This window comes from Natator depressus, chromosome 5 (genome assembly GCF_965152275.1).
Source record: "Natator depressus isolate rNatDep1 chromosome 5, rNatDep2.hap1, whole genome shotgun sequence".
NCBI classification, from domain to species: Eukaryota; Metazoa; Chordata; order Testudines; family Cheloniidae; genus Natator; species Natator depressus.
Window position 1 is genome coordinate 70,797,727 of NC_134238.1, and position 25,124 is coordinate 70,822,850.

General features: G+C 42.9%; 1 protein-coding gene across 3 annotated transcripts in view; it reads right to left on the reverse strand.

The window, feature by feature from the left end:
* MCC (MCC regulator of Wnt signaling pathway) overlaps window positions 1-25,124 on the reverse strand; it is a 347,649-nt gene that overhangs the window by 277,343 nt on the left and 45,182 nt on the right. For 2 of the 3 annotated variants that reach the window (XM_074952966.1, XM_074952965.1), the window contains exon 2: window positions 18,725-18,972. The exons of the other annotated variant lie outside the window; for it this stretch is intronic. In XM_074952966.1, the coding sequence (XP_074809067.1) occupies window positions 18,725-18,972 (248 nt within the window). The remainder of the gene's footprint in view (window positions 1-18,724; window positions 18,973-25,124) is intronic. 3 annotated transcript variants of the gene reach the window in all.

Sequence of the window (25,124 nt, forward strand, 5' to 3'; positions counted from 1 at the left end):
AACTATTTACAGAGAACAGTCCAATGACCACTAGGGAGAAGGCTTGCCAAAGCAAGAGAAAAAAGCATTCCAGCTAACCGTCACAGGTGGTAAGAAGGAACTGAAGCGGAGGGGTTATTTTTTATGGCTACTTTGAAAGTTTGTTCTTAAATATCAACATCCAGCTCCCACAGAATTTCATTAAAATTGTTCCTGAACAATAGAAAAGAGGAAATAAATTATTTAAAAAACACTCTCTTCCATCAGTATGGAGCTTTGGGGAAGAATTCTTCATAAGCACCCCCTTGCAAAAATCCCACCACGTTGTCCTATTGCTGAAAGGAATTTTCTTTACCACAGAAAAGCCCACAAGGCCCACCTCAAACCTGACAGAGATTGTGGGATTCAAACTGGATCTCAGGAAGTCTAGGGCCATCTCTGCCAGCGCTGGGCCTCATGGATCTCACTCCCTCTGACCACAGTTGCCCCTCTGGAGTGGCTTGACAGAAAAGACTGGGACTATATTCTCTCTTGACTTGTCTCCTTTGGGACTGGAGATGGGGGACAATACACATCTCCCCATTCCCTGCCAACTCTTCAGGATTCAAAGGGGGGAACAGTGCCAGAGAGGTCTCTAAACTCCTTACCTGTGGAAGGGGTAGAAGAGTGTATGGAAGATCCATTCTGTGCACATAAGTTTGGAAGGGGGAGGGGGAAAAGGCACTGGGCCAAAATTTTTTGCCATGGAAAGGAAAGGCCTTGGACTTCTCCAGTGGTGCAAATAGAAATCATTTATTGCCAGTACGCTGCACTCATGGGAGGGACACAAAGGGGGGGCAGTGACCTCCCCACATGACTCCTCCCCGCCCCCAGCCTGGGGCCCCGGCGCTCTCTCCATCCCCTCCCCATGATTCACATCCATCCCACATTACCTGGCAGGGTGAAGGGAGGAGCCCTCTGTCCTCCTCCCACTGCGCTGGAGACTTCTGCTGTACAGACACCAGGCAGGAGGACTCAGGGGACGCAGCTGCACGGAAGGGCTAGGAGCGATACAGCTGCGCCGGAGGAGCTGCCGGCATGGGTACACCCGGCGGCTCCACGTTCTGCTCCTTTTGCTGCTGCAGTTCCCGGGAGATCAGGACTCTCCGAAACCGCAGTGGGGAAAGGAGCAGAACGTGGGGCCACTGGGCAGCCCCACATCAGCAGCTCCTCCGGCGTGGCTGCTGTCCCCCCCAACCCTGTCCTCTGGCGGGGCTACTGTACAGACCCCAGGCAGGGGTCTGTACAGTACATGAAGGGGAAGGGAGTCCAGGAGAGCTGGCTGTATTTCAAGGAATCCCTGTTGAGGTTACAGGGACAAACCATCCCGATGAGTCGAAAGAATAGTAAACATGGCAAGCGACCAGCTTGGCTTAATGGTGAAATCCTAGCGGATCTTAAACATAAAAAAGAAGCTTACAAGAAGTGGAAGGTTGGACATATGACCAGGGAAGAGTATAAAAATATTGCTCGGGCATGTAGGAAAGATATCAGGAGGGCCAAATCGCACCTGGAGCTGCAGCTAGCAAGAGATGTCAAGAGTAACAAGAAGGGTTTCTTCAGGTATGTTGGCAACAAGAAGAAAGCCAAGGAAAGTGTGGGCCCCTTACTGAATGAGGGAGGCAACCTAGTGACAGAGGATGTGGAAAAAGCTAATGTACTCAATGCTTTTTTTGCCTCTGTTTTCACTAACAAGGTCAGCTCCCAGACTGCTGCGCTGGGCATCACAGAATGGGGAAGAGATGGCCAGCCCTCTGTGGAGATAGAGGTGGTTAGGGACTATTTAGAAAAGCTGGACGTGCACAAGTCCATGGGGCCGGACGAGTTACATCCGAGAGTGCTGAAGGAATTGGCGGCTGTGATTGCAGAGCCCTTGGCCATTATCTTTGAAAACTCGTGGCGAACGGGGGAAGTCCCGGATGACTGGAAAAAGGCTAATGTAGTGCCAATCTTTAAAAAAGGGAAGAAGGAGGATCCTGGGAACTACAGGCCAGTCAGCCTCACCTCAGTCCTTGGAAAAATCATGGAGCAGGTCCTCAAAGAATCAATCCTGAAGCACTTAGAGGAGAGGAAAGTGATCAGGAACAGTCAGCATGGATTCACCAAGGGAAGGTCATGCCTGACTAATCTAATCGCCTTTTATGATGAGATTACTGGTTCTGTGGATGAAGGGAAAGCAGTGGATGTATTGTTTCTTGACTTTAGCAAAGCTTTTGACACGGTCTCCCACAGTATTCTTGTCAGCAAGTTAAGGAAGTATGGGCTAGATGAATGCACTATAAGGTGGGTAGAAAGCTGGCTAGATTGTCGGGCTCAACGGGTAGTGATCAATGGCTCCATGTCTAGTTGGCAGCCGGTGTCAAGTGGAGTGCCCCAGGGGTCGGTCCTGGGGCCGGTTTTGTTCAATATCTTCATAAATGATCTGGAGGATGGTGTGGATTGCACTCTCAGCAAATTTGCAGATGATACTAAACTGGGAGGAGTGGTAGATACGCTGGAGGGGAGGGATAGGATACAGAAGGACCTAGACAAATTGGAGGATTGGGCCAAAAGAAATCTGATGAGGTTCAATAAGGATAAGTGCAGGGTCCTGCACTTAGGATGGAAGAATCCAATGCACCGCTACAGACTAGGGACCGAATGGCTAGGCAGCAGTTCTGCGGAAAAGGACCTAGGGGTGACAGTGGACGAGAAGCTGGATATGAGTCAACAGTGTGCCCTTGTTGCCAAGAAGGCCAATGGCATTTTGGGATGTATAAGTAGGGGCATAGCGAGCAGATCGAGGGATGTGATCGTTCCCCTCTATTCGACATTGGTGAGGCCTCATCTGGAGTACTGTGTCCAGTTTTGGGCCCCACACTACAAGAAGGATGTGGATAAATTGGAGAGAGTCCAGCGAAGGGCAACAAAAATGATTAGGGGTCTAGAGCACATGACTTATGAAGAGAGGCTGAGGGAGCTGGAATTGTTTAGTCTGCAGAAGAGAAGAATGAGGGGGGATTTGATAGCTGCTTTCAACTACCTGAAAGGGGGTTCCAAAGAGGATGGCTCTAGACTGTTCTCAATGGTAGCAGATGACAGAACGAGGAGTAATGGTCTCAAGTTGCAATGGGGGAGGTTTAGATTGGATATTAGGAAAAACTTTTTCACTAAGAGGGTGGTGAAACACTGGAATGCGTTACCTAGGGAGGTGGTAGAATCTCCTTCCTTAGAGGTTTTTAAGGTCAGGCTTGACAAAGCCCTGGCTGGGATGATTTAACTGGGAATTGGTCCTGCTTCGAGCAGGGGGTTGGACTAGATGACCTTCTGGGGTCCCTTCCAACCCTGATATTCTATGATTCTATGGCAGGAGGACTCAGGAGATGCAGCTGTGTGGAAGGGCTGGGGGCGGGCTCCTCCTGTGTCTTTCCAGTATACTGTACCAGCTATAAATATCTTACTGGTACAACATACCGTACCGTACCACCATACTTGCACCACTGGACTTCTCATAAATATACATTTGACTCCTCAATGTTGTTTGCTGGGATTTACTGTTATCTGAAAACAAATAAAATACTCACATATTACAACAAGTCAAGCAATGATTCCTCTGAAGTGCCAAAGAGACCACAAAAAATGCTAATCAGTATCAAATTACAGATCTGAAACCATACTGCATCTGTCAGGATGATAGGACAAAGTAGAAGACAAAAGTCAAGATTCCCAAGACAAGGGATGAAGTAACTTCTTTGACTTCTCAGCTTAGTATTCCAGTATCTGAAAAGATACTGGAACATATAATTAAACAATAAATTTGTAAGCACCTAGAGGATAATAGGGTGATAAGGAATAGCCAATATGGAGTAGTCAAGAACAAATAATGTCAAACCAACCTCATTTCCTTAATTGACAGAATTCCTGGCCTAGTGGATAAGGGGAAGCAATAGAAGTGATTTTAGCAAAGCTTTTGGCACAGTCCCACATGACATTCTCATAAGCAAACTCAGGAGATGTGGTCTAGATGAAATTCTGTAAAATGTTTGCACAACTGATTGAAAAATTATAATAAAACAGCAGTTATCAATGGTTCACTGTCAAAGTAGGAGGACGTGTCTAGGGCCCAGTTCTATGCAAAATTTTAATTAATGACTTGGATAATGGAGTGGAGAATATGCTTATAAAATTTGCAGATGAAACCAAGCTGGAAGGGGTTGCAAGCACTTTGGATTACAGGGTTAGAATTCAAAATTACCTTGACAAATTGAAGATTTGGTCCGAAATCAACATGATGAAATTCAAATTAATACAAGTGCAAAGTACCACACTTACGAAGGAAAAATCAAATGCACAATTACAAAATGGGGAATGCAATTGGTGAAGTGGCAGTGCTGCAGAAAAGGATTGAGGGGTTATAGCGGATCACAAATTGCATTCGAGCCAACAATGCGATGTAGTTGCAAAAAAGCCTAATATTCTGGGATGTATTAACAGAAGTGCTGTATAAAAAACATGGAATGTAATGTAATTGTCCCATTCTACTCATCACTGGTCTGGCCTCAGCTGGAGTACTGTGGCCAGTTTTGGATGTCACGCTTTAAGGAAGATGTGGACAAATTGGAGGGGGTTCAGAGGACAGCAACACAAATGAAAAAAGATTTAGAAAACCTGACCTGTGAAGAGAGGTTAAAAAAACCTGTTATATTCGGTCCTGAGAAAAGTAGCCTAAGCGGCCTGATAACAGGGCTGTTATAAAGAGGATGGTGATCAACTGTTCTCCATATCCACTGAAGGTAGGACTAGAAATAATGGGCTTAATCTGCAGCAAGGGAGATTTAGATTAGATATCGGGGGGGAAAAAACCTTTCTAACTATAAGGATAGTTAAGATGTGGAAGAAGCTTTCAAGGGAGGTTGTAGAATCCAAACAACTAGAGATTTTTAAGAACTGGTTAGACAAACCTGTCAGGGATGGTGTGGCATTTTGGGGATCACCCAAACCAGGAAAGGTTCTGTCACCACCTGCCCAAAGCTATGCTTCTATAGCTGGAGCCCTACACCAGTAGCCAGCCTACAGACAAAGATCTCACCCTGGCTTCCACCAGCCTATTTACTCCTTGCAGGGTGATCCCCAACAGCCCTTCTGGTCCCGAGTCTCCCCAAATCCGTCTCCCCGAGTTCTTAACTACCAGACACCCCGAGTTCTTAACTACCAGACATTTTCCCCCTCTGGTTCATCACCCCCCAAAGGTGTGAAACCTGCCCTCAGTTATCAGTTCACTTTGGCACTCACGCCCCAAACAGACTTCACAGCAGAGACCTGCTCGGGGTAAAAATAAACAAAAGGCTTATTTAATAGGAACAAAATCACAAAATCAAAGATGAAATAGTGAGGAAAAGCAAACACATACAAGTTATGCAGAAAATAAACATAAAGACACAACTTGAGGCTTATGCTGCTATATTAACTAAATTCCCTTTTCTAAAATAAGTTACCTGTTGCCTCTGAGCAGTCCCCCAGCACACCTCCACCATCATCAAGGGGAGGGGTCCAGTGTTTCACTGACAGCTTCCTGCTTAGATGCTGCCCTCAGTGCCTGGATGTCCCTTTAAACCCCTTCTCTTTTCAGGGGTTTCAGTTTCTCCCCTCTCTCTCTCAAACTATGGTGATTCAGAATGGGGGAAACTCCCTTCTCTCAGTTTTCCAAGCCTGAAGTTTTCTTTTCAGTTTCAAGATGTTTCAGTGTTTTCCCATTAACTCTAATGGTCCACCATGGACTTCTCCTGGCTGGACAATGGATGGGTACTTGAAGTTAACTTTGTGTAAATAACTGACTTGGAAGAAGACCCTCCAAACTGTGAGGTTTATTTGAAATTGGTGAACCAGTCATGAGCACACTATTCTATATAAATAAATACACAGATTTATAACCATGGTCTGTATACACATCTCATAATGACCATCATGTTCAGAACTTCATAATCTTATCTGATATTTTTCAACACAATAGCAGGGTATACAACCAACTGATTCAATTTCTTATTCTTTGGGGTTCAGACCCCAGTTTCTCCACTTGACGTGTCTGGATCCTGATTGTCACAAATGGTGTAAGTATACTTAGTCCCGCTTCAGCATGTGGAGATGGACCAAATGACCTCTCAAGGTCTATTGCAGCCCTACATATCTAAGATTCTATGATTAATTCTCACATCAATTTTCAATAATATGAGGCTTCTCTAGTTTTAACCTTGCATTTTTATACATATTAAATCTAATCCTGTGTATTAGGTAGATCCAAAATTCTAACATTTTTATTCTTCTTCTTCAGTATATTTATCCAAATTATTAAAATGTTCATATTCTGGTACTGAACTATCCTCAAGCTTGCTAAATCTATCACCCCAGAGTTTAGCAGTACCAGCCTCTAGAATCTGAGATAAGATCTCCAATTGCAGTAATTTTGTGTTGCTGAGATTCCTGTTGCTACACCCTAAAATTAGGGAATTACTTTTGTAAAACACTTGAACTAATTGCAGCTTTAAAAAAATCTGCAACAATTTTGGGAGGATTAATCTTCATTCTCACTCTCCAGGAACAAGCAGGGGTCCCCTCTTTGTAAAGCTCATGGTCTGGGTGGCTGACACAATTATCAAAAGGTTCTTTTAAAATATATGCAAAAAGCAAAATAAATCTGAAATCTTAGAAAAGTAAATACACTTAGTGCCTGCATGAAAACCAGAAGAAAATAAACTTGTTGGGCCAAGAACAAAACCATGATGTAATCATTCAAAGTCAAGTGTCATGTTATCCATCAGACCATTGGCCTAGAAAGAAAGTATCTTGACTCTAGCAGTGACCAGCACTTGATGATGCTTCATTTGAATGGAAAACTTCCTACAACATACTGGCCAATTGTGCAATGCAGTTTTGTGGTTGGGAAAGTTTCTTTCCAAATCCATAAAGATGATCAGTTTACAGCGTGAAGCATTCAGATTGATTTCAATTAAAAAAAAACTTTTTAAATTGCTATCTTACAAGCTTTTAAAATTACTCTAAAGCAAATGTGCAAACACTCCTCTTTTAATGCACAGCTACAGGTTTGCATGTCTAGTAAGTAAGAAAGCAGTAAGCAAAATAAGCCCCTAGGAAATTCTTTTATGCTACAAGTGAATCTCTTGAAAGATCTAAGGGATAACAGGATATTCATGCTTAACTAAACACCACTAAATGAACAGAGAATCATTTTCCTAGCAGCTAACCAACAATTTTTATTGCATGAACAACATCTAAAAAGCTGGCTAAATGGTATCACAGAAAATTGGAACTGGTTCAAGACACCATAGAGCACTGCCACATGTTTGGCTTGAGTTAGATGGCACTGAGAGATGTTTTTACATTTATTTTTGGATAGTGTTACTTGGTTTATGATCCCAAGAATATGACTAGCAGTGATATGTTGTGCCTTATCCACATTAAGACCTGGGCACTAGATTAACAAACCAAACCTAATTTGAATGTATTCCTTCATTAATCTTGACTGACATGAAGTGATTGCTACAGGTAAGAGAATTTCATTAAATATGTTCTTTAAAAATGCTACATAAAAGAGTGTCTAAAACATATACAGGCAAGAACAAGAGGATACTATGAATTGACATGTTATTGTAAGCAAATACAGTCTCTGGCAGTATATTTGAATGTCATCTGATTAGCCTCAGGGTGGCGTCACCAAGGAGCAAGGGTGTGGGTGGGAGAATAAAAACTCATATCCCTTGGAGGGGACAAAGTACTTCCTTTCCACTCCCCTGGCAATGGGCAGAATGGAGGCTGGAATCTGCCACAGGATCTTGTTATTATTTTGAATAGTTTTTATTACAGGTAATGCCACTCTGGAAGGCCCCTCGGAGGCGAGAATGTCCACCATTGGGTCCTCCGATTCAGTTACTTCCTCCGTCTGTAGGCCCATGTTACAGGCAATGCGGCGGAGCAGATCCTGGTGTGCCCTGTGGTCAATGGGCAGAGGACCTGAAGCTGACACTCCTGCCTTATGAGGATGATGAGGTAGCAAGTGAAGGTCCAGGGTCTTCATGGCCCTCTAGCTGCCTGGGTTGTTGCTGTGCTGCACTAGACTCCTCCACTGGTCCAACCGGGTCAGATATGTCCTTTCCTAAGGGTGGTTCTGGAGCCAGTTCTGCAGACTCCTCTGTAGTATGAAGGGGTGGCCTAGAGAGGGTCACTTCCGTAACCTGAGAGGCAGGTCTACTCATTGGTGACCGGGAAAGGTGACATCCTAAGGCCACCGACCTAGAAGCCCTCGAAGAGGTACCCTGAGCCTGATGGTAAGCCCAGAGGGTCCAGAAAGGCCACTGTGCAGGGGGCGGCCATTGCAGCAGCCAGTCCACTTACACATCTCTTCGCTGTTTACCGGACCTATGTCTACTGCACCTTGAATAAAATGAGTCAGCCTCTGAGTCTGAGGATCCCAAGGGCGACGAGATGGTGGTGCTGATGACCACTGCACCGGCGGTCAGTGCCGTGAAGAGGTCGGGGATCGGCGCTGCGATGATTGCGTCAAGGATCGGTGCTAGCTGTCCCGCGACCAAGATCACTGCTGCGTGTCCGGTGCTGGGGAACAGTTGCTGTGCTCCAGTGCCTCATGTCAGTGCCAGCCCTGTGAGGGTGTTCTAGATTGGTGCCAACCCCTCGGTGCTGGAGATATAGATTGTTGCACACTCAGTGCCATGCGATCTTGTACCAAGTCGTAGTGCCAGAGAGTGTTGTGGCGATGGGGACCTGGAACAGTGCCAGGAATGATGTCGGTCCGGCGATGAGGAGAGCCATATCATCGCGGACTTGCCTCTATGGTATCAATCTAGGTGGTGCTGGAGACTTGTCTCTAACGGCTGGGGTTGAGGTGCAGTTATTTAAATGGCTCCTTAGCAGCCTCAAAAGCATCCGGGGTGGAGGCGGGCTCCAACACCTCCATCAGGCACTGCTCCGCCAGAGAGTCACTAAGCGCCGGGCTCAACAGTGCCGTCTGGGGCGCTGGAGTTAACGTCACGAACTCTTGCTGCTTGGAAGACGAGTCTTTCCTCTGGAGCAACAGAGCATCTCCTGATGGTCTCACAGCTCTCTGAGGAGAGCGCCCTCCGTCCACCTGCTTATGGTGCATGGGGGGCATCAGAGACATGGAGCGGTGCCTGGGATCTTCAGTGCCGAGGGTCTCTCGCACCAGAGTCCTTCCTCAGCACCGATTTGCAGACCGACGCCGGGGCGCTCCGCACCGAGCTCAGGCCTGGGCCTTTGTGGTCAGGTGCCACTGGACGGAGTGCGGCTTCCATCAGTAATTGTTTTAAAAGGAAGTCACGCTCCTTTTTAGTTCTAGGCTTGAAAGCCTTACAAATCTTGTAGCGTTCAGACTGATGCACCTCCCCTAGACACCTCAGGCACGAGTCGTGTGGATCGCCAAGAGGCATAGGCCTTCGGCATACACCGCAAGACAAATCCTTGGGCTTGAGACCCTGAAGCCCAAGGCGGGGTGAGGGATAGGAACAATTCCACTTACCAATTTCTATACTAACTATAAACAACAATACTATACTATAAACTAACTATAAACTATTCTATACTAACTATAAACAACTAACTAAAACACGAAACTGGGTAGAACTAGGTACTAGGCTAAAACTAAAACTTTCAAGCAAGCAAAACGCAGTTCCAATGCCGCCATGGACTGTAAGAAGGAACTGAAGGGGGGTTGGGTTGGCAGGGTCATATATTGAGCGCCATGGAGGCACCACTCCAGGGGGATCCCTAGCCGACCCGAAGGGAGCTGCTAAGGGGAAAAGTTTCCAACGACCGTGCACGCGGCACATGCACACCTGATTGGAACTGACATGAACAATTGACATGAACATTTATTTGAGCATAAGCTTTCGTGAGCTATAGCTCACGAAAGCTTATGCTCAAATAAATTGGTTAGTCTCTAAGGTGCCACAAGTACTCCTTTTGTTTTTTCAAAGAAGAACTGACATTTCTATAGCAACTTTCATCCCAAAATCCCAAATTTTACAAGCTTCAGTATATTCTTTGCCAGAGGATATTGTGAAGGACAAGACTATAACAGGGGTGAAAAAAGAACTAGGTAAGTTCATGGAGGATAGGTCCATCAATGGCTATTAGCCAGGATGGGCAGCGACGGTGTGGCAAACAGAGGCTAGGGACAAGCTGGGAATGGGCAACTGGGGATGGATCACTTGATGATTACCTGTTCTGTTCATTCCCTCTGGGGCACCTGGCATTTGCCACTGTTGGAAGACAGGATACTGGGCTAGATGGACCTTTGGTCTGACCCAGTGTAGCTGCTCTTATGTTCTGCGGCAGAAGACAGTTGCTCTTTTCCTGTGCACTGTTATATCAAGCACCACTTCAGGATGGAATGTTGAAAACACAATAGCCAATGAAACTACAGGGACAATTTTAGGTAGATAAAATTTCTTTAACCAATTCAAATTTGGCCAAAATACCCATATACTTGCAAAAAGTGTGCTTTTATGTAATGACCATGAATGGTTAGGATCTCAGTTTAATATTTTGTCTGTAATCTGTATTAAAAGGCTAATAATCTTTTCCTCCAGAAATTAATTAGCTCTACTAAAAAGTGTATGAAAGAAAGAGGGTGCATTTATCTTGAAATAGCACAAAGGTTAGATGAAGTTCAAATGTGCCCTCCAAACTATATAGCTGGACTATAGAACACAAATATTTATATATGGTTGGACAGACACCATTATTTTCTCTTATATAAAAAAAAATCCCATGCATAAAACTAAACAGCTATAATCTGCCTTCTTTGCACCCCACATAACCTGGATTTTCATCTGAATTAAATGAAATCATCATTATGTGGGCATGCCATTTCAATGACCGCAACAATCCAAAGTACAAGTCTGACACATTGCCAATTATGTCAAGGAGGGTGCACAACATTCAGGAAGATGGAAGAGGAGGGAAAGGAGATAATATTTGACCTGAGTAAGCTAATATTTTTCTTTTGTTAAAAAAAAAATAACTAAAACTGAAAAGCAATGTTGTCCCTAGCTCTAGGTTGGAATTTACCAATATCACATAACCATAACAAACATGCAGAGCATCAAGACACTCACACCTACCCACAGCAAAGGCTGTGCTGGCTGTCTGCCTGCAGATAACCCGGCAGAGGGAAGGATGCGGGAAATGTGCTCCACCACAAGCACTTTCCTGGAAGACTTTCCACAGCTAGGGGCCTTTTGCCAGAGTCTACAAAACAAAAGCCTATTGTGAATCTGGCCCTAAATATCCCACTGTGGCATATTTAATGCTACATTACTAGTGCCCTACCAAATTCATGGCCATGAAAAATGCATCACGGACCGTAAAATCTGGTCTTTTGTGTGCTTTTACCCTATACTATACAGATTTCATGGGGGAGACCAGTATTTCTCAAATGTGGGTCCTGACCCAAATGGGAGTTGCAGGGGGGGTTGCAAGGTTATTTTAGGGGGGTCACAGTATTGCCACCTTTACTTCTGTGCTGCCTTCAGAGGTAGGTGGCCGGAGAGCGGCTGCTGTTGGCTGGGTGCCCAGCTCTGAAGGCAGAGCCCCGCCAGCAGCAGAGCAGAAGGCTGGCAATACCATACCATGCTACCCTTACTTCTATGCTGCTGCCTTCAACACTGGGTGGCTGGAGAGTGGTGACGGGTGACTGAGGGCCCAGCTCTGCAGGCAGCAGCACAGAAGTAAGGGTGGCAGTACCATACCATGCCATCCTGACTTCTGTGCTGCTGCTGCTGGTGGCTCTGCCTTCAGAACTAGGCTCCTGGCCAGCAGCCGCCGCTCTCCAGCTGCCCAGCTCTGAAGGCAGCGCCACCACCAGCAGCAGCATACAAGTAAGGGTAGCAGTGCCGCAACCCGCCCTGCAATAACCTTGCGACCCCCACAACTCCTTTTTGGGTCAGGACCCCTACAATGAAATTTCAGATTTATATAGCTGAAATCATGAAATTTACAATTTTTAAAATCCTACAACTGTGAAATTGACCAAAATGGACCGTGAATTTGGTAGGGCCCTATACATTACTCAACTTACTTTAAACACCCTGACAGAGTTTCAGATGGAAAGCACACATAAGTTAGCAGATGAAGTACTCCCATGGAATCTTTTTTTTTTTTTTTTTTCCAAATTTGCCTATATCACCACCTGGATATAAAAAAACCCCAAACAAATCTAATGAGAATCCCAGCAACTCTCAACTCAAGCATTACATAAGAAGGCAAAAGACTCCAAGAGATGACTCACTTCACATACCTTAGCAGTGCATGCCAGCAGGGATATCCAGAAGGAATAATGTCCCAAATTGGCAAGGCATCTGCTGCATTCACCATCTTAAATAAGAGTTGGTCATTGAAAATCTACAACTTTAAAACCAAACTACAAATCTTCAACTCAAATGTTAATTCCACCTTGACATATGGATGTGAAAGCCAGATATTGATCAAAGATACAACAGACAGCTAAATGTCTTCAAAAGCAAATGCCTCTGAAATTATTAAGAATTAAATGGATTGAATTTATAACCAATTCTGAGATTAGTCAGAGTTTAACAACTCCTTATCTCCAAAGTTATCTAGAAAAGAAGACGGAAATGTCTAGGACATGTGTTCAGACTGAAGCCAGAGCATGTGTCATGGCTGGCATGCCACTGGGCAGCTGTAGGAATATGTAAAAGGGGACAATCAAAATAATCTCTCCACTAAACAGTACTAAGAGAAGGAAAACGTATGGGACTTCGCAACACAGAGGATATGCAAAGAAGGGCCCAGGATAGACAGGGTTGGTGGAGACTTTTTTGTGCCCTAAGCAATGAGTGACAGGATAAAGATTCAGATTTGGCTGTGGCAATAATGGCTCCCAAAATCTAAAAGAAGCTCCAAAGACATGTTTCTTTTCAGAGAGAGTTAGAGCCAGTATGGTGTAAAACAAATTTACGTACTGCTAATTTTACTAGCATAGTCTCTCCTTCTACCACCCAACAACAGTGGTATAATGGACAGACAGGTTACAGTATCACCTACTGTAAACAAGACAGCAAAGAGTTCTGAACTCCTTTGCCCCCCATGGATTAACTAAACCTCAGTAACAACAGCCTTCCCTCCCATCAGAGCAACTTCCAGAGCCATAGAGAAGGAAGAGACTACAAGTTAGCGAGAGAGAAAAAACAAGTAGCAGCACATCACCCAGTGGGGAAGAGGCTAGGATGTAGGGTGTGAGAAGAGAAGACTATAATGAACAAGATTACCACCAAGTAATTCTCCCTCACCATGTATGTCTCTCTCCAATCCTACGACTGTGAATTAATAATCAGACAGCAGATGTAGCAAGTGGTAACTCCAAGAGGCAGCAAACACTTATTGTGTGACTAGCATGGCCCCACAGTCACACTGAGAAACAGCAAGGTCCAGTTGACAGTGACATATTCAGGACATATGTCACTGTCATTCATGTTGACAGCATACCTAGCATACCTTGGAACTGGATGCTTCAGCACATTCACTCCCATGAAGAGGAGACTTCTCTAGCCAAATAGTGTCTGACAAGTTAAGAACAAAACCAACAATCTGGACATGTCCTGTGAGAATGCAACCTAAAACCCACCAAGCGATGGTGGTTTTTGTCACTGCCTTACCCTTGTTGTAACCCTCAAATCAGATGAACAACGGCTTTGATCATTTACACTTTTGAGAATGGGGAACGCAAAATTTGATAATATTCTTACCATCCACTAATGTAGCCTCTTGTCCTGGAGGAAAGGAGATGAGAGGGGGTTTGCTCAGGTGGAATTTGGTATTCACCTTGTGAACAAATTCACAAAGAAAGTTAAAAATCAGCTTTCTGAAAAGAACTAAGGAGAGAAAATGAAAGCTGAATTCACTCCCTCAACTGTCCAAGATCAGCACAATAAGAAAGGCCATCATAAGTGAAGAAGTCTGTCTTAAGGGGTCAAATGAAGGTCACATCTGAACCTGCAGGATAAAGTCTCAATGATGGATCATCAGATGAATAACTGATGTTCGAGACCCCTCTTGAACACTGACTGAAGGAAATCTAAAACATCCTAGAGCAAACAAGATAGGCAATAATGCCCCTAGTGCCACAAGAGGACACAGAACAATTCCAGATCAGATTGGGGAATAGGAAGCTGGTTCACACACAATTTCCCTTTCAGAGGAATTATCCCTATCCATTCTATGCAGCCGTCAACTGCAGGATCAGTGCTTTTGGGTAATTTCCCCCTGACAAGCTGGAAAACAGGGCCCAAGGGGTGCATAAGATGCTTTCTGTAAGCTAGACAGAACTGAGCAAAAGGTAGGGCAGAACAGAGGAGGTAACCACTGTGAAGACAGGCAGGCAGGCAGCAGTTTACGAGGACTATGGTCCCTCTCAGGGAGCCCACCTGTTATTCAGGATGGCTTTTCTTTATGGTGTCCGTGAAGAGTTATAGTTCTCACATTTCATTTGGAAGCATATGGATATGCAAATATGGTGAATTATGACAGGGATCACCATATGGCACCGTTTCACATACAGTTTCTTACAAGTTCTTTTTCTTTGTGTGCAAGCAAATTATAGTCTTCGAAGAATTGCTTGATTGTTGGGGGTTTTTTATGCAAATCCTTTGAAGGAGCTAAGGCACGCATCAAGGGAGTTTGCTCTTTGCCTTAATTTCTTAGCTAGAGTCAATTTTTTTAGGCAGATTTTCTTTCTGGGAACTGGGCATCAGTGCTGGAGCTGAAAACCCCTGGAAGTGAGGAACGCCTGCATGACATTTCTGTTCCGGGACAGGTAAGGGGTGTGTGTGTAAATAAGTTGCACTAAGAATATACCCAACTCTGTATCACTGATTTTTTATCTGAAAGAAAGCTGACCTGCAATGACTGGACATCTGCTACTGTACAACAGAGAGGTGAGAGTATCAAAAGAATATTTGCACATCAACAAACCGATCCATTACTAGTTAATATGTTTATCTACCCCAATGTATATATAAATTAAACCAGACAATCAGAATAGCTGTACAAGTCAAATAAATCGTGGGTGAAAATTTCTGGGTGAATCTGAGAAAGAATCTGCACTACTTGGGCTGAGCTATCACTCTGTAGCTTTTAATTAAATATAGGGTAAATAAATTTAATTATCACCGCATCAACTTCTAAGCGCAATTTATTTACAGGGAGATCAAATGCGGGAATAATGCAGAGCAAAAGCAATGATTTTTCAGCCCCAAATGACCTGCCTCTCATATTTATCCATAAGCTTAATTTGTGTCTGAAATGCTGGTATTCCTTAAATTTTTTCTCACGATTGGTATGATATCATCATCATTATATCAGAAGCCCAGGGGTTTTCTTTTTTAGAGGGAGAAGAGGGGAATTGGTTACAAATTAATTAATTATGAACTGCTAAACTAGAACAGCTCAGAATTGCTTATGGTCTGTGTTTTTTTCTTATATGAGCATCTGGGCTGTGGAATCGTATCAGTAGCCATAGTGCTCCCAGTTGGACAGCAAAACCACTCATCTGTCCAACTGAATTAAGATTTTACTGATAAAACACAGTTTTGTATAATATCTGTTCTCTCAAAAGTTACAATGTGCCTAGAAGTTGTATTTTTGAAGTCAGATTCCTTTACCATAGAAGATCCAGTAAATGTACTAGTTGTCTGTAAAATGCCAGGCACATCTATAGATATAAATATATCATAATTGCATTTGTTGCAACTTTTTGCATAAAATATGTATAACCTTTCAAAACTTTAAGAAATACAGTACTACCTATGAAAGACGCCACCTTTATTCGGTAACTTTTCTGTTTTAAGAAATCACAAAAAAGTAACCTCAAACATACTCCTTGATGAATTATTATTCTGCTTGATTATTACAACGTCCCTTTTGTTAAGCAATCCATATCTGTCAGTCTCTTGAGTGCTCATTTAAGACAGGTTTTAAGGTACCTGTCATGGCTTTATTGCCTCCGTAACTGAGTGATGCCAACAGGTCTCTTGGAGACACTTGAAATTCTCTCAATACTTCCTACTGAAGATCTATTCTGATGAGTTAGATTGGACACAGATACCGCAGTAGACCCAACAGTAGACTTTCAAAGTTAATTTTACCTATGTTTTATTACTTTTACTGTGTTAAAAAAAACATAACATTTAAGCAACAGAACTTACTTTAATATTCACCTGTGTATACAGTTTGACCCTACTGACTTTGAAATCAGTGTTAAAACTCCCATTGATTTTAATGGTGTAGAATTGGACCCAAAATGCATTTTGAGAACCCTGGAAGTACGACATTAATGAAATGAAAAATGTTATTCTAGTGACTTTTAAAGTGTTCTGCTTTGTCATGTATTCAAATGGAAGGTTCAGTCCACTGTCCTACTCTACCATTTAAATGAAATGGCAGAAACAGGTTTAATAGATTCTATGGCCAGAAGGGGCCATTGTCATCATCTAATCTGACCTCCTGTATTACACAGGACAGAGAACTTCCCCAAAATCATTTCCAGAGCAGATCTTTTAGAAAAAAACATCCAATCTTGATTTTAAAATGGTCAGTGATGGAGAACCCACCATGACCCTTTGTAAATTGTCCCAATGGTTAATTACTCTGACCAATATTGTGGTCTAGTCACAGTGGACTGAGCACAGAATGAGGGGGAGGGCACAGTCTGATTTCTGAGTGCTAATCATGATTAACACTGCCCCTTCCTTGGCCTGAAGAAAGTCACTTAACCTCCCTAGCTTCAGCTGCATCCCCATCTGTAAAATGGAGTTAACAATACTTACTGGCAGGGATGTTATAAAGATTCTCTAGTCAATGACGGCATGAGAGAAAAGCGAGATTATCTACAGAAGTCAAGTTGCAACAATCAGTTAGGAATAATAGTTAATTATTATGAAATTTTATTTTTCACTTGCTTTTACGTTGCTATGTAATGGGATGCAGTGATTGGGGTACTGGAAGTATAAGTTTGTAGCTTCACTTTAAATAGGTACATATACATTTTTGCACCTCTTTGTGAAGAAGATAGCTGAAAGGCCTTCTTTTTCACGAGGCCTGAACTATTTGCTCTCTGTACAACCTCCAAACAAACTCCTTAATGTAAAAGTCCCTTCAAAGAAGGCAGATTCCTTTGCTGCAGGTCACCAGGACCCCTGCTGCTCAGTGGCAGCTAAATGAATTTGGAGTTTCTGTAATTTATGCACTCCACATGGACTTTGGATAGAAACTTTCAAGGGATAACAGTGGATGACACATCACATGGAAATAAATCTTGAGGAAAGGCCTATAAACAGTCTTTGAAGACACCGGTTATTAAAAACAATACACCCTCCTCCAAAAAATCAGCATCCATCAAGTTTATTTGTATTAATTAGCACATTTTGACGTCTCGTGTCTTAAGCAATGTTTACAAAGCAATAGGGAGCAGGTTCAAATAACATCACTAGCTCTCCAAGTCCTGACTAAATAAAAAGAGGATATGTGCCCCTGAAGAGGCAGCTCATTAGTCAGGACTATTAGCATGCTCCAGGTCATATTATGTTTGTGCCCTGTGAAGTGTTTTTAATAGCAGCATGACCACTGAACTTCTCTGGAGCACGGGAAAAATCAAAGCAGGATAACTGTATAGAAATCATGAAGTTTCCAACAGGTCTAAAATATAACCAAAACTAAAGCAAAGTGACAGACGTAAAGTGAGGCTTAATCTGCATGGAATGGAAAATAATAACATGGGCAGGGAATTTAAATGTTCAGCCTGCTTCTACCATCTCATGGACATACTTAAAATTTTGTGAAAATATATCAACAATGATAAGAAAAATATTAATTCAATTGTCCACTTAGGAAAATGCATTAAATAAACTTCATGCACAGAATTGCTCATCTGGTCAGGTGTTATGGGGGTTTTTTGTTTGGTTTGGTTTATTTTGGGGCGCGGGGAAAGGAAGGAGAGGATTTTGTATTCTCCTCAATCATAACATACTGGACTAGATGAAGTGATTTTCTGACCCAGGCTGGCAACTCTCATGTTCGTACAGAAATATACTAAATTCTAAGGAAATCAGAACTGGACACCAGCTGAGAAACAGGGTAAGACTTCCTTGATAAGGAAGATGGACTAGAGGGTACTGTGTTCTTCTTGTCTTTAATGTTTCTACCTATATATTTCTTCAGGCTTTCCAGTCAATGTAGTCCCGAAGTTTCCTAGCACTTTAACAATCAGCTGAGCGATCTGTCTCCCGTCCTTTCAGGGAAGTGAACCTGTTGCTGCAGTAGGGTCACAATCTATGTGCCCATGAGTTTTACAAAAACGTTGTTCCGTACTTCTCTTATAAATGCAGCAAAGAGTCCTGTGGCACCTTATAGACTAACAGACGTATTGGAGCATAAGCTTTCGTGGGTGAATACCCACTTCGTCGGATGCATGACCAGATACCATGATGATGGGCACTTTATTCATTATTAATGATAAAAATCTATTATCTGATGATCTTGCAAAACCCTTTGAGTGAAATCCTGGCCCCAGTAAAGTTAATGGAAATATTCCCATTAACTTAACAGAAACAGGACATCAGCATTCATTATTTATCCCTGGAGGAGTATTTGAAATTGTACCTACCCAAACTGTTATCACTGCTCGTTGGCCAGGAGGCTATTCTGTACCTTAACAACTTCTTTTTACAAGAGTCATCTGATTTCACAGAAAGTTCCACTTCCTCTTTCCTGATTTCTCGCACAAGCTGCATGCGGCACCGAGTAAAATCCCGAAAGGAAATTTTCCCATTTTCATCTGCTCCCAGTTGGTGCATGATCTCAGCAACAGACTCCTCCATATTCAACTGACGGCACACCATCAGCAAGTCATTCCTGGGCGAGGGCGGGGAGGGGGGAGAAAAAAGCAATTTAGTTCATAAAACAATGCTAACCCTGTCTAATCTGGAAATCCATTTATTCACAGACATTTAAATCTAATACAGCAGCTCTGAATTTTGTGAATCCAATAAAGGAACTGTGAGGTCGGCAGATTTCAATCACAGGAATAAAGCCTGAACAAAGTAAAGTTATGAACTCCCATTGTTTCTTGGCAAAGCTGCACACGACAACCCCTTATGAGGTTGTATGTCCAGATTTTAACCATATTTACCAGAAAGATTTAGACTTCTATTCAGTTATGCTGAAGCAAAACGCACCACAGAAAGAGCAGAAAAGTGGGAAAATATTAAAAACAATATTATTAAATGTATAAATCCCCAATTTTAAGTTACTAACATTTCTACTACCAGAGATATGCACAGCCAATGAGAACTGAACCTTGCACCATTATATCAATGCTCCCCCAACTGCGATTTGCAACCCCAAATAGGGTCACGGGTCCAACGAGCCAGTTTTGCCCCATGAGACACTGCCATCTGCCCCAAACATATCCAGGCTTGCTCCACAAACGCCACGCCAGGAGGCTGCCATTTTAATCTACAAAATGGTGGCATCCACACAGCGTGATCTCACACATACAGTGTGTGTAAAAAAGCAGCTTCTTGGCATGGCATTGGTGAAACAGGTGCAGGCATGTTGGCTGTGGGGAGGTGGCTGTGCAGACACCATTTTGCCATTTGCACATCTGGCTGTGCAAGCATCCAAGTGAAAGACTTGAATCCAGTTCTTTGTGAGCAGCAGCCTTATCAACAGAGCCTCCTCTCTGCTTGAGTTGGTAGGAGCCTGTGCTAACCTTTTCTGAGATGGAAATCGGCAATGACTTGTAAGCACCTTAAGGCAAGGCCCATGTTTTCTTTTATGCCAACAAGAGTACCCTGTTGGCACTCGATAAAGAATCATTCTAAGTCACTGTCTCTGTGCTGCAAGTTCCTCGCAGACACAGGTGATGACTGAGCATCTCAGTCAGAGAGGAACAGTTTGCATCCTTTTTCCCCAGTGTGGACATGACAAAGTATCCTTGGATGCAAGCCTTTCAGTGATGCCATGGCTCTGCCAGTAGCTGAAATTGAACAGCTCAGCAAAATTTTCTGTGATCAATTCTTGCAAGGAATACATGCCCAAACGTTCTCTCCCAGAGTTCTGGTTCACTGTCAAGAATGAATACCCTGAACTCTGAACACTTGACTTGAAACTGATAGTGCCATTTGCAAGCACACATTTGTGTGAAGCTGGATTCAGTACACTTGTGTCCATCAAGTCTTGATACTGATCTACTGATTAGATGTGCAATGTCTATCAAGCTGCCAGACGTCAAGAAGCTGTGTTGCAACACGCAAGCCCATATGTCACATTAGACAGCACTAAAAGTACCGGTACTTAATGTGTGGATTCCTTGGTTGCTGTGTTGCTGTCTGGGGTCACAGGAAAGAAGTAAGTTTCAAAACGGCATCATGAAAGCAAAAAGTTTGGAAACCCCGCATTACAGTATCCTGTTAGACAGTTCTCACAGGTAAGTATCAGGAATAGATAATATTTAAACTAATCTCTCAGAAGATGGATGAGTGCTCCAGTTTCCATTTCACTCAGGAGAGGTAAAGCAGTAAGTTAAAAACCCAAGGAGGGAGGGGAAAAAAGAAAGGAGAAATATTATTTTGAATAGTCGGTTTCAAGCCTGTTCTCAGACTTTCTGATTACTTTTTTAAATCATAGTTGTTCCAAATGTTCAATGAAAGTGACAAAAGGGAAGGAAAACTCTTAATTCAGATCCACACATTCCTCCAAATCTCAAAAAGCAACAAGAAAGTTGCAACAAAATCAATTCTAAGGGTAGGTATAACTGTGCATACCTTTTTGTATGAAATGTAATTAAGATTGATGCATGTAAATCAAACTAAACACACTGCCAAAAATAACCATTCAAGGACACTGGTGTTATGCTATATAAAGCACAAGGGATATTTTATAAGAGAGAAGGCAAATATGCCATATTTATTGAAAATACAACAGTTAGCATAGGCTTTTCAGTCACACAACACATACACACACACAAAAGTCCTGCAGATGGTCTTTATAGTTACCAGTCTGTTGTAGCTCAAGTCAATCTAATGGCCAGTTAGATTGAGCACGAGTGAGGAGCTAGGCTCTGCCGGTTGCAATCTGATGCTCCGAGGCTTTGCAGGACTGAATCCAGAGTTCCATGGCAAAACACCCCATTTTTATACTTGTAAATTCCCATTTGAGTCCATGCATTTTGCAATGTCATCCTGTAATCATTAGTCCTTAACTGGTGTTAATCTTGGGATTTTCTGCTGTTATCATTTGATGGTTATTGTCGGGATTCCCATCGTTATCTCCTATTTGTTGTCTCGCTTTCGGGGGTGCCTGCCTCACCTCTGAGGTCATCAATGCTGCTAACATGTTTAGCCTCCGATACAATGGATATTTTCTGATTGTCTCCTGGTGTTTCCAAGTCTCTCACTTTTTCTTGACCATCTGGACATTTGTGATGGCTTTTACATCTTATCTTTTCCTGATGCATGCATTTCTTATTTACACAAACAGTCTCTCACAGAAACCTTCAAAGGTATACAGAATACATTATAAATTAAGTCTTGCTAAATCTTATAACTAAAACAATTTACATTGGGGCTTCAGGCCCTCAACATTTCTTTAATCTATTTATTACAGACACAATACAAAATCCTGTCTTTTACTAACTAAACTTTATAACAGGTCCTAATTATAACGTATATGGGAAACAGGATCCCAGTCTCAGATAATCATTCCTTTCTATTATTCAAAAAGGGTGGATGGCAGAATGAAATTAAAGTTTACATCAATTCTTATAGTACAATTATAAAATTTAGCCCTTACACTGGCACTGATGCCACCCTTTGTTTTGTCTGAGGGAGGGAAGAGCCATTGTAGTGTCCCTTGGATTATGATTGGGCGATGAGGGAGAAACCTTCCACAGATGCTTGCATGTCTTCCATCCAGAAGATCCTTCTTTTGTGTTTTCTCCAGAAGGAGAGAGAACACAATTTGTAAAAGAATAATATATGGTAGCAGTTGAAAGGACAGGGCAGATAAGGCACAATGGAAAAAAAATGCCTCAATACTAACCAGATAAAAACAACACTGTATGGATTAAAAATTGGTTCCTAAAAAAGGAATAGCCATTAACAATGAGACTCCTGAGGAACAGTAGGAAGGAATGTACCTCCAGGAACCCACGGTTCAAATATCTGATATTCCCATTAATGATCTAGGCTCTGGTTCAGTGAAATACTTAAAATACATGCTTTGCTGACTCAGGGCCCTAGAATAGTGCTGAAAAAATTCACTCGCTTAGTTACCACTAGTGAATGAGAAACTCTCCCTAACCAGCAAAGGACCTATACCATCAATTTCTAGTTTTTGTGAAAAAAAATTAAGTTTCTTGCTCATATAGTACAAATACAAGACTCTGAATTTAATTTACTACTACTTAGGAAACCAATAATATTCTGAATATTGTGCAGGAAGTTTGTGTGTGTGGAATAAGTACCTGAAATTCTTATATAATAAATTTACAGCATATGTTGCACTAAAGCCATTTGACATTACAGTCAATGTCCGTCTGTTCTATACAAAAAAAGTTATAGATTGCCTGGAGCTTTATAAATCTGTAATTCCAGAACAGCTGCCCCACCAGGCCTCCTGGCACAGGCTTTTATGGTGGAACTAGAATATAAAAACAATAAAAAAACCACATTCTTGATGACAGTGTATTTTAGCCAAAAAAAATCCCCCACTTAGCTTAAAAATGAGTTTATTATGGAAGATGTAAATCGCATGATGTATGCTGACTATAAATGACTGCAAAAAGAACAGGAGTACTTGTGGCCCGTAGAGACTAACAAATTTATTACAGGTTTCAGAGTAACAGCCGTGTTAGTCTGTACTCGCAAAAAGAAAAGGAGTACTTGTGACACCTTAGAGACTAACCAATTTATTTGAGCATAAGGTTTTGTGAGCTACAGCTCACTTCATCGGATGCATACTGTGGAAAATACAGAAGATGTTTGTTTTTATACACACAAATCATGAAAAAATGGGTGTTTATCACTACAAAAGGTTTTCTCTCCCCCCACCCCAATCTCCTGCTGGTAATAGCTTATGTAAAGTGATCACTCTCCTTACAATGTGTATGATAATCAAGGTGGGCCATGTCCAACACAAATCCAGGTTTTCTTCCCCTCCCCCCCCCGCCACACCCCCCAAACAAACCCACTCTCCTGTTGGTAATAGCTTATCTAAAGTGATCACTCTCCTTACAATGTGTATGATAATCAAGGTGGGCCATTTCCAGCACAAATCCAGGGTTTAACAAGAAGGTCTGAGGAAGGGGGGTGGGGGGTTAGGAAAACAAGGGGAAATAGGTTACCTTGCATAATGACTTAGCCACTCCCAGTCTCTATTCAAGCCTAAGTTAATTGTATCCAAGTTGCAAATGAATTCTGCCCCTCCACCCCCACGAACATGATACAGTTCTGTGGTGACCTAGAATCCTATTTTCAACGTCTCCGACTCAAGGAATATTTCCAACACACCTCTGAACAACATACTAATCCACAGAGACCTCCCTACCAACACTACAAAAAGAAGGATTCTAGGTGGACTCCTCCTGAAGGTCAAGACAGCAGACTGGACTTCTACATAGAGTGCTTCCGCCGACGTGCACGGGCTGAAATTGTGGAAAAGCAGCATCACTTGCCCCACAACCTCAGCCGTGCAGAACAGAATGCCATCCACAGCTTCAGAAACAACTCTGACATCATCATCAAAAAGGCTGACAAAGGAGGTGCTGTTGTCATCATGAATAGGTCGGAATATGAACAAGAGGCTGCTCGGCAGCTCTCCAACACCACTTTCTACAAGCCATTACCCTCTGATCCCACTGAGAGTTACCAAAAGAAACTACAGCATTTGCTCAAGAAACTCCCTGAAAAAGCACAAGATCAAATCCGCACAGACACACCCCTGGAACTCCGACCTGGGATAGTCTATCTACTACCCAAGATCCATAAACCTGGAAATCCTGGGCGCCCCATCATCTCAGGCATTGGCACCCTGACAGCAGGATTGTCTGGCTATGTAGACTCCCTCCTCAGGCCCTACGCTACCAGCACTCCCAGCTACCTTCGAGACACCACTGACTTCCTGAGGAAACTACAATCCATCGGTGATCTTCCTGATAACACCATCCTGGCCACTATGGATGTAGAAGCCCTCTACACCAACATTCCACACAAAGATGGACTACAAGCCGTCAAGAACACTATCCCCGATAATGTCACAGCTAACCTGGTGGCTGAACTTTGTGACTTTGTCCTTACCCGTAACTATTTTACATTTGGGGACAATGTATACCTTCAAATCAGCAGCACTGCTATGGGTACCCGCATGGCCCCACAGTATGCCAACATTTTTATGGCTGACTTAGAACAATGCTTCCTCAGCTCTCGTCCCCTAACGCCCCTACTCTACTTGCGCTATATTGATGACATCTTCATCATCTGGACCCATGGAAAAGAAGTTCTTGAGGAATTCCACCATGATTTCAACAATTTCCATCCCACCATCAACCTCAGCCTGGTCCAGTCCACACAAGAGATCCACTTCCTGGACACTACAGTGCTAATAAATGATTCTCACATAAACACCACCCTATACCGGAAACCTACTGACCGCTATTCCTACCTACATGCCTCCAGCTTTCACCCTGACCACACCAAACGATCCATCGTCTACAGCCAAGCTCTCCGATACAACCGCATTTGCTCCAACCCCTCAGACAGAGACTAACACCTACAAGATCTCTATCAAGCATTCTTACAACTACAATACCCACCTGCCGAAGTGAAGAAACAGATTGATAGAGCCAGAAGAGTTCCCAGAAGTCACCTACTACAGGACAGGCCTAACAAAGAAAATAACAGAACGCCACTAGCCGTCACCTTCAACCCCCAACTAAAACCCCTCCAACGCATTATTAAGGATCTACAGCCTATCCTGAAGGATGACCCAACACTCTCACAAATCTT